The sequence below is a fragment of the Frankliniella occidentalis genome, unplaced genomic scaffold (genome assembly GCF_000697945.3).
Source record: "Frankliniella occidentalis isolate FOCC.00 unplaced genomic scaffold, Focc_3.1 Scaffold44, whole genome shotgun sequence".
NCBI lineage: Eukaryota > Metazoa > Arthropoda > Insecta > Thysanoptera > Thripidae > Frankliniella > Frankliniella occidentalis.
The window spans coordinates 781,829-792,345 of NW_026267174.1; the positions used below are offsets into that span (position 1 = coordinate 781,829).

Genomic DNA, 10,517 nt, shown 5'->3' on the forward strand with positions numbered 1-10,517 from the left:
CCCCACCACCAGCGGCGGGCCGCGTAGGGCCCTACTGCTAAATATTTCAAGACCAGACAAAAGGGCAGGGAGGAAGTCGAGACGGGGCGGGGCAGGGCGGGGCAGACTGGCTGCTCGGTGCGCCCCAGGAGTGGGCTGGGCGGGGCGCCCCGCTGGCTGGCGGTACCGGAGAGCCGCAAGACGAGGCACAAGGGGGGTGGGGAGCCAACAGTTCAACTCATTCCGCTGGGCAAACGCCTCCGAGACGGAGAGAGAGGGAGAGAGAGAGAAGATGGAGTCGCCATCAGGAGGAGAGATGCTTGTCGGTGAAACATCGGAGATTCTCATCAACGCCGCGGGAAATAAACTCTCTAGCGGTCCGATAAATGGCGCAGCCCCGACCGAAGCGCGGCCCTCAGCAGCCGCAGCAGCAGCTAACCCCTCGGCCCCGCTAGCCCACTTGGCCTCATGAACCTCCTCCTCCCCCGGCCGGGGGTGCTCACTAATGATGGGAAGGGGGACTGGGCTGGAGGGCGGCGGCGGGTCGCGCGGCTGTCGATGTCGGCACAACGAGCCGTGGCGGGGCGTGACATCGATACCCGCCCTGGCGCCCTGACCTGGCCCTCCCCGCGTCGTCGGGGAGGTGCGAGAGAGAGAGAAAGAGAAGAAAAATGAAGAGGGAGAAGAGAAAGCAAGGCAGGAGGGGCAATAACGCCTGTGTCGTGCGTGCCAATCCATCCCCCTCTTCTGTTCGGAGCAAGTCGGCCGAACTACTAAGTGCTCCTCAGCTCCGCGCCGACGCTGCCGCCGCACCACCGCCTCGCTCGGGGGAGAAGCCGGAGCGGGAGCAGCGAAACGCTGCCAGCGGCTTGCGGCCACTAAGAGGGGTCAGATTGAAGGAAATGACCTCACAGCGCTTGGGGCGCGGCGGGGCGTGGCGGGGCGTGGCGGGGCTCGGCGGGGGGCACCGCGGGGCGACGGGGGCCCTAATAGGGGTTTACGTGGAGGCAGGGCAGCCTGGCCGCCGCCCCAGGCCCACCAGATCACCTCCCCCGCCCGCCCCCGCGGCCACACCGCAACTACCGGGGGTGGGGCGGACAGAAGGGCCACCGCTGCATGCACAGTCACAGCGGCAGCAGCAGCAGCTCCGGACCAACCCCGCCGACCCCCGACCTGCGTTAAATTAGTTGGCGGGCCACATTACCCAACTGACATGACATTGCACAAACAAAGCAGCGCGTAAGTTTGTTGCTGTACAAAACGCACGGAAGGCTCTTCCTCGCACGCACTGCCAATTCAAATGTGTACATTCTATACTTTAAATACAGCGCGTACGTATGGCTTGTATAATTTGGTTAATATGGCATGTACGCTTTTATAAACACGAACATGAGTATAGCAGGTGGCTGATTTACCCCGCGTACTTCTGCATGCTGCACCGCACACACGAGTGCGCACGGGCTTGCCTATCGCCCCAGTCTGCGGCGACTTACGGGCCGAGCGAGTAGGCAACCAGCCCGCGCACGTGCGGTACAGCGCAACTGCAGAAGCGAGCGGGGTAAACCGGCCACCTGGTATTTATGCATGGGCATGTACATGGGCCATGGCAATGTACGCTTTTTAAATGTACACATACCCATATGCAAACTTTATTTAAAGAAGACAATATGCACATTTGAATCGACAGAGTATACACGAACAAAAGTGCGTGTAACATTCGGGCACCAGGAAGTGCGATACAGGTTGATACACAAAAGTGCGTCACGCACACACGTTTAGGGGGGTTCATCTCGACATCCGTTTGGCTCTCAGAATCTACGCGTTTCCTCCCTCCCACAAGAGGACGAGCCGCAGGCATCGTCATGGATAATCCATTTGCATTGCGCCGGCAAAATAAGGCCGAATAAATACGTAAACAAGGCGCGCGCGTCGGTGGCACCGCCCGGCGCGTCAAAAAAAGACAAAAACAAACAAACATGGAATAAATAAAAACGCAGAGAGCCGCGTGAGCGCGACAAGTAAAATTTAGCCGCAGCAGCAGGCGAGGAGCCTTCCCCCTGCGCACATGGCAGTGTCCCTCACACGGAGCGCAAACAGATTATTTATACGTGTGTACGCACACTCACACAAACACGCGCGCGCGCTCGAATGTACCGACGGCATGGGCGGCAAAAGCGCCGAAAGGCATAGAGCACACAACACAGAGTACATTGCACTTCTACGTCGTTATACAAGAAAGGGAAAGAAAAGAAAGAAAACAACAGAAAAAGAACTACACCCAAAGCTTCTGTAAGCGTCGCACTTTAAGCAATCTTAAGTTAATCGGGGGCCGTTTATGGGACGACAAGTTGTCTACAGAGCGCCTATAGCAGTTGAGGCGGTATATATACTCACCATGAACGTAATGGCGATCCATGTCTAACGGTGTGGCATGCACAAACAGAACAAGAACGGACTTTAGATTGGGGGGTGGGCAGCTAAACACAGCGGGGCAACACCCACTCACTGACTCACACGTGTACACTCGCACACACACACATGCTCGCACACACACACACACACACACACACACACTCGCGTGAGCGCACCCTGGCTGCTGTAGCGCGCCCCTAATGACACGCCGTGTAAACCTACACACCGCGCACACACACCCCACAATACGTATTACGGTTCGCAGCGAATAAAGCAAAACCGGCAAAGGAGAGAAAAACAACCAAACACACGGCAATGAAGAACCGACATCCATTTTTTATTTTCTATTTTTTTTTTTAACTTTTTTGCACGTGCAACCACTACCATTTCTCCGGCATGCTGACGTTGCTGACGCGCCAGAACAAAAAAATGTAAGAATGAAAAAGGTGTTCAAAATAGCAACATGCGTAAAATGCAGGACGTTTTCTCAGCAAGCGCGGAAGATCAGAGATTTCTGCGAATGGTCCGGTGGGTTCGGCGCGGCTGGAAAGGCAAGGGGAGGGGGGGATAAAGAGATTTTGACGCGACAGTAGCAGCACCACTCTCTCCGGGCAAGAGTTGAACTTCTCTTCATTAATTTACATGACGCTGGTCGGTGCTGGGGATTCTCATCAAGGCGAAAATTACCCTTCGCTCCCATCCCATCCACCTCAGCCTGCCTGACGGGGGCCCGACGGCGGGGCGTGGCGGGACGGGGTGAGGTGAGGGGCGGCGGGGAAGTGTCACGGGGATTCTAATGAGTGTCCAACTAAACAGCCAGATCAGCGCTCCTTGCCTCGGCCGGCTGCGCCGGGCTGCGCCGGGCTGCGCCGGGCTGCGCGGCGGCGTCACGTCAGCGCCAGCCGCCCGCCCGCCTGGCCGGATGGGCCGTCCTCCTCGCCCTCCGCATGGTCACCCGACACAACGATCGCGGCATCGTCGCCATCGTGGCTGCAGCATTAACGCCAATTGAGGAAAGTCGGCCGGCGAGCGCGCGTTTGGAGCAGCGGCAGCAGCAGCCGGAGGGACTTCGGCAAGTAATGATGGAAATGAAATGGTCGTACAACCGTTTTCCGTTACCGCCAGGCATGGCACAGACAGTCGCGTCGCCGGTACTTCCATTCCGTTCCCACACTCTCGCCGGTGCATACACGACGGCGCGGCAAGGCCCCCCGCCCCCCCTCCTCACACACACACACACACACGCACGCACACACACAACAGAAAAAGCTATGGCCCTTGGACGGCGACCAAATGGAGGGGCGGGCGGCGGTGACGGCGGCGGCGGCGGGGTCATCGGCATGCTCTGCACCTGTGCGTCGACGCGCCGGCCGGGGCTCGGGGGGGCCGCGAGGGGAGGACAAGTAGAAGGGCGGGGCGAGGCGGGGCGAGGAAAGGCGGGCCATGGAGGGGCGGGGCAGGCAGCGGGCAGGCCAGCTGCAACCAGCGCGATTAGCGCCCTCCAGCCAACAGCAGAGTACTTGTTATCCACGCACACACAGACACACAGACGCGCACACACACAGCACAGCAGTCACGGCCCAGCAGCAGGCAGCCTGTCGCCATCACTATCACTTGACCCGGTGCGCACAGTCAGCAGCTCCCCCCCTCCTCCTCCTCCGCGGCCCGCGCGGGGCCCAACGCTACGCTACGCCGCGCCACGCCCCGCCACCCGTTTTAAACGAGCCACCTGTCGCCTGGAAGCACGCTCGCCACTGCTGCCGATGCTGCTGCAGCAGCATAGCGAGCGGGACACGGTGGCGGGGCGGGGCGATGAGGTCCCCGTCGGCGGCGGCGGCGGCAGCGCGGTCGTGTCCCCTCAGCGGCTAAAAATACGGCGGCCGGCATACAATGCGCACGCTGCGCCGGTTATGCACGCGCCGCTATGCACGCACCGCACTTGCACCGCACTTGCACCGCACTTGCACTGCACTTGCACTGCACTTACTCCGCACTTGCACTCCACTTGCACCGCACTCGCATCGCACTTGCACGTGACACACAGACACACACTGACACGCCCTGGAGACTCACCCGGGCGTCGAGGTGAGGACCCGCGCGCGGGGACCGGCTGCAGGGCCGGCGGGCACCGGGGACGGACCGAGAGGCTCCCGGACTACTTCGGGGAGGACGGCGACGGCGACGACGCGGTTGGGTAGCGGCGGTAAAAGTAGTGGCGGTGGCGGCGGCGGCGGTGACGGTGGCGGTTGGTGACGGTGGTGGTGGGCCGGGTGAGCGGAGCGGGTGACGGAGTGGGTGTCGGTGATGGTAGAGGAGGAGGACAACACAGGAGTAGTGAAGCTCTGCTTTGCCGCCCAACAACTGACGGGCTGAGCCGGCGGGACTGGCGGAGCGGGCCGGGCTGGCTGCGGGGCGGCGGCACTGCGCGGACGCTATGGTCGGGGCCGTTCGGCACGGCCGCTCGGCTCTCCCCGACGCCCCCCCTCCTCCGCGCCACGACGCCACCCCGCGGCCGAACACAGCCGAGCGACGAGCGGCTCGCGCGAACCTCGCGGGGAGGCGGGCGGCGGCGGCCCGCGGGACGGGGAAGAGCGGGACCAGGGCGGCTCGCGGACCACCTCATCCCCGGCGTGAGGCAGCACGCCGCGCACGCGACGCCGAGAGAAAGGGGGAACCTCCTCCCCCTTTCCTTGTCCCCGCCTCTTCCCGTTCCGCTAAGACCGTCACGTCCGCGAGTGGCTTACGTAACGCCCAAAGTTGGAAGTCATTACTGGATCGCCCTAAAGGGGCGACAGAAGGGGCGCCAGGGGCGTGAGCACCCCCGGTTCGCAACGGGTTTCTACCCGCTTCACTCTGTTGTACTTCACCGCCAAACCCAGCGCACAGGGCAGTACTGTACACCGACGGGCAGATCCCGCTCCGGACGCCGACATGGCTGCGCCGAGCTGCGCGCCGCGCCCCGCGGGTCACTCCCCCATGTCCGGCGTCCACCCTCCTCCCCTCCTCCTCCTCACCTCCCCGGCCGACAACGACCCGACGCAAGAGAGATGAGGGTGGGTCAAGTCAGCAGGGCCTCCCCCGCCAGAGGCATGGTATGGTATAGAGCCAAGGCGGTGCGAGCGAGAAAGGGAGAAAGGGAGCTAGTAGTGAGAAAGAGAGAGCCCCCGCTGCCGCCCCGAGCACGGCATCAGCCAAACAAAACACTTGCTACCCGCTGCAGGTCGCCCCTCCTCCCGCCCCCCGCGCCCGTCTCTCCCTTTCACCTGCGTACGGCGAGCATTACTCTGGGCCCGTCAGGTCATATCGCCACAATCTGCTGTCTGCCCTGGATATCCCTCACGGGCGCCCGGCACAGCCTCGACAAAGTGACCTGTCATCCGAGGGCGGGGCGGGGTGGAGCGGGGGCCCGGAAGGAGGCAGACCAGCGGGGTATCACGACCTCCCCCTTCCCATCCGCAACCTGGGCGAAGGGTTGGCGAGTGCGGCGGCGGCGGTGTTGGAGAGGGGGTCCCGGGGTCCCGGGGTCCCAGGGTCCCGAGCCTTGGGGTCTTCACAGAGCAATAACAGGATCCTTTCACCCTACGCCACGCCACGGCACGCCCCTCGACCTGCTGCCGAGGGGAGCCTGGCTGCTGCTGCTGCGGAGGGGAGGAAGGGGTGAGGAGAGTGTTGGAGAGGGGTGGGGGAGGCAGGCGGGCAGGCGGGGGTGATGAAAAAGGAAGGAAGGAGGCCGAGTAAGGACCATGTAGGCCGGCGGGACGGCGAGACGGCAGGACGCTGAGCGTTGCGCCACCGCGACCCCGCCCCGCGCCGCGCGCAGAGGGAGGGCTCCGCCGCCAGGCTCCGCGAGGAGCTCAAGGCCCGCAATAAATCATGATTCACCTGCCTCAGTGCCTCCTCGGCGGTCTGGACGGTAATTAGTCGGAGAGAGCGGGAGCGAGAGCGAGAGAGAGCGAGAGAGAGCGAGAGCGAGAGCGAGAGAGAGAGAGAGAAATAAAACTGGTGGAGCACTTTTCTCCCGCGGGGAGGACCGGGAGCGAGAGAGAGAGAGAGAAATAAAACTGGTGGAGCACTTTTCTCCCGCGGGGAGGACCGGGGGGTGCGCGACTTACCAGCGGTGGCGGCGGCTTGCGAGACGCGGAGCAGCAACGGCGTCGTCCTCTCCTCTCAGGCCTGAAAACACCAAGCAAGGCGGATAATGCAAAACTGCTCCGGAACAACAACAATAAGCGAGAGGGAAGGAAGGAGCTGTTGGTGCTCCGCGGGCGTTTATCATGGTTGCGGTAAGGAGCTAAAGGAGAAAAGGAAAAGTGGGGGATTCGACCTGCTGAGACCCTGACCCACCCAGTCGGCCCCTGTTTCACATGCCCTCCGCCGTGTCAAACTTACTGCGACTGTTGTACAGGTCGTGACTGACTAAAACACTCTGTCACTCTTTGCAACGAGCTAAACGCATGCAATTTTATACAAAACGATTGATAACTTTGGGAAAACATCCATTTGGGAAAAACTGAACTTTACCAAAATGTTTTTATCTTTATCTGTACCTACAAAATAATTGTGTATTACCCTACTAAACGCACCCCGATATTAAAACAGCTCATGTCTTTTTTTATTCAATAATTAAATCCAATAAATATCTAATATCTCTCTCTCTATTCCCCCCTCTCTCTCCACACACACACACACACAAGCCCCAGGAGTGCACGCACATGCACATCCTCGCGAATCGAATCAGTCCCCCGCGTATGTCCCGGCCGCGGGCGGAGCCCCCGAACCCCCGGTGCATTACGGTGCAATATCTCGTGCACCGCTGGTGCAGCGGCGCTGCTCCGCGCTCTGACGCCACTCCAGTCGGCGGGGCGGGGCGGGGAGGGGCGGGGCCCCACGGGGGGCGCGGCAAACACAATCCCAGCGCCTCATATCGCCAGTGTGATTTGATTCGGCGCGAGTGGCGTCCCCTCTCTCTACCACGGGGGCGGGGCGGGAGACTATACTCCGATAAATCTAATGTCGAGCACGGTATTGTTAGTTGTTGTGCGCCTGCAAGTGTTGGACGAAGTTTGGTTGCACACTGCTCACACGGAGTGCATGACCTGACCAACGCAAGTGTATTAGACGCACTCTCCGCGAACAACATGTCGCAAAATGTTTGCCCGCTGTTTGACAGGCGCACATTTGCTGTCACACCAACACATGTGTAGTACCTATATGCAATTAGTAAGGTCTTTTGCAACAATAAAAGTCTAAAGAGGTTGCGTTAACATGAATCAAGACAATTTTCTGGGTGCCACATCATAAAGCTGATGAGAGAGAGAGAGACAGCTCCAATAATCTCACCAACTGGACTGCGGTCTTGCCTACCCGAAAGAGGCCGTGCCATGCAAAGCTGTGGTCCTGGTGCAGCTCTATAAATATACATCGCAAAATTAATTTCGTCTTGGATATAAAAACTAAAATTACTCAGACGCAAGGCGTAAGACGACGCACAGTGTAGCGAAGCGCACGGGCATTTTACTACGGGCATAACCTCCGCATGATTGACGGCCTCGGAGCAGAGCGGGGTGGGGTGGGGCGTGGCGGGGCGTGGCGGGCCAGCAGAGCTGTAGGCGCCAGCCAGCGACCAATGGCGTAGCAAGGAGGTGAGAGAAAAAGGGGGCTACTTGAGGTAGGTAACCATAATTGTGCTTTTATCACTCATGACCTGCCCTATAGGAAACATATTGCTCACAGAACGGCATGCAGCAGTGCCATCTACAAACCTAATTCTAAACCTTTATTCTTTTCCTTTCTTTTCTCAGAGTGTCTGGCATGGCGCTTCACCACAATGGCGACGCCGGCCAAGTTGTATTATTACCTCGACGACGCCCCGCCGCGCCGCCGGCCGGCCGCGCAGGCCAGGCAGGCAGGCCGCGCGAAGTGCGATCGCGGCGCTTCACGTTTAATGGCCGCTGGGACACCACCGCCAGGCATGATGGGCCAAATACCAGACCAAACATGGCGATATATACCGCTTCTGTGCACCTCTCCCCTACAATGTGCCGCACGAGTTCCCGTGAGGGCGAGTCTCTCTTGTTTTGACGCTTCTGACACTATTGCCAAGTCACACGCAATAGAATGCATGTGGGTTTTGAGTGTAAAATGTGTGCGAGTACGTGTACGTCGACCTTGCCGGTTTTTCGAACGCCCAAGCGGACGCCGGCGTGCTGCACCCGCCTAACTTACGGGAATACATGTGTAACAAGAACCCCGTGACACTGCCCTAAAATGACTCTTCTACGTGGGGTGTGAGGCGGTAGCGGACGGATGCCAGTGTACTGGACCCCGTGGGCCACTGCAAAAAATTATATGAACAGTTTAACAAACAGTTTGAAACTGTCAACTGGTTGGCTGCGACATATGCTGACATTTCAACTGTGGCCAGTTAAGACCTTGCAAAGGCAGTAATTTTATGTGTTGAAGAGTAAAATTATTGACACAATTGAAAGCTGCGAAATTGTTACTGTAAATTGCAGGGCGAGTGAAACAAGTTACAGTTGTTTTAAACTGTAGACTCTAAGTATGGCGTCGATTTCTTCTACCATAGCCATAAACTGTAGGGTTCATTTTACAGAGTGTACGGCGCAGTACGAGTCGAGTACAAGTAGAATGTGGTACCCCCGCCGCCGGCCCTAGCCCCTCGCATCCACGTCTTCCGGCGGCACAGCACCGCTTCCGTACGATGACGAAATTACTTTCCTGTCGGATCCAACAAGTTCCGCCCTCCTCGCTGCCACGCAACTTTTGCCCGGTCGGCGCCGCCGCCGCGCGGTGTGCGGCCCGGAAGCTAAGGAGGGCTGTATATGCAGCGGGAGCAAAGCCCGCAGGGGGTGGGCTGCTGGAGGTGGTGAGACAGTATGGTGCACACTCTGCTTTGCAAACGAAATTCTTTTCCAACGTTACGGTGAAGAACTTTCGGTCACTGTACTGTTGTACACGTTGCAAAGAATTGGGTCGTACGGCGGAGAAGATATTTTTGCAAGCTGTCGGAATTTTTGCGAGGAAATTAGTTCGAAAGGTTTGCAAACTTGCGAAGAACCAGTTCGCATCGCATTGTTAAAAGATTCTTGTGCAAGTTCCAAAGAACATTACTTGTAATATGCTCAACTTGAACATTACAAGCATTCTGTTGGCACATATAGCAAGAAAGGGGGAACTTCGAACTGCTTGAACTTTATTAGTTTGATGGCAATTAGTTTTTCCAATGCAGTCGCGGCCCGCGTGGTGTGGCGGCAGAGTGCCGCGTAGGCCAGGTCAGAGAGCGAGCGAGAGAGACAGTGAGAGACACTGAGAAAGAGTGGCGGCGAGCCAAGTGCAGCCCCAAATGACAACGCACGGGTCGGCCCGTGAGGCACTGCACCGCTGCACCGCTGCATCGCCGCCCTCCTGGCCGGTCGCACAACACAGGGCGCCTGTGCTGAGCTCAGCATTATCAAGACGACGGACAGAAGCTCTGCTCATTTGTAGCTCCTCGTGCACGACACAGGCCAGTCACATACATGACCCAAGGTTTTTCAGTCCGGCCAGTATAGCCACCCTAGGTGTGAGGCCCTTGCACCAGGGCACACATTGCAGACCTAGAATGCTGATCCTGATTTCCGGTAACGCCCGACGTCCTAGCTCGTAAGTTGACAGCGAAAGTAGACGCAGCAGCCCCAATTATTCCTGTACCACTTATCATTTACTCGCCTCACAGCATTCACCGAATCGAGTAAATGGCAAAGTCGATAACGGCGGCAGTTGGGCTGTTGTACCTGTGCGACGCGAGCGCCAAGGAGGAAAAAAAGGAGAGAGGGAAAAGTGGCGTGCGAGACAGCAGAGGAGGAGTGTCGTGTATCCACCAGCGACACGAGCTAGCCAAGCCCAGAGAGCCGCCCGGCCAGCGCAGCCCGGTCCAACCCCCCGCTCCGCGCCACGCCACGCCGCTGCGCGAAGAACAAGAGCACCTCAGCCAATAGCATTACAGACACTCTGTCTGCGCGTCTTGTGTGCCTCGCCTCTTCGGTGCGCCGCGACGGCGCGGAATGCCGACAGTTCAATCACTTCCCCTCCGATCCTCCTGCTCTCTCCTACCCCCCCCCCCCCCC

At 59.1% G+C, this 10,517-nt stretch overlaps 1 protein-coding gene across 9 annotated transcripts in view; it reads right to left on the reverse strand.

Moving 5' to 3' along the window:
• Positions 1-10,517, reverse strand: part of LOC113211936 (poly(rC)-binding protein 3) — a 155,530-nt gene that overhangs the window by 92,309 nt on the left and 52,704 nt on the right. For 5 of the 9 annotated variants that reach the window (XM_052266891.1, XM_052266893.1, XM_052266889.1 and 2 more), the window contains exon 3: positions 6,504-6,564. The exons of 2 other annotated variants lie outside the window; for them this stretch is intronic. Coding sequence is in view for 1 of the 7 variants with exons in the window: in XM_052266887.1 (XP_052122847.1) it covers positions 2,374-2,395 (22 nt within the window). In the remaining 6 variants the exon portion in view is untranslated. Of the gene's footprint in view, positions 1-2,373; positions 2,398-4,464; positions 4,809-6,503; positions 6,565-10,517 lie in introns of those variants that run through there. 2 more of the 9 variants (XM_052266887.1, XM_052266894.1) reach the window with 2 other exon arrangements.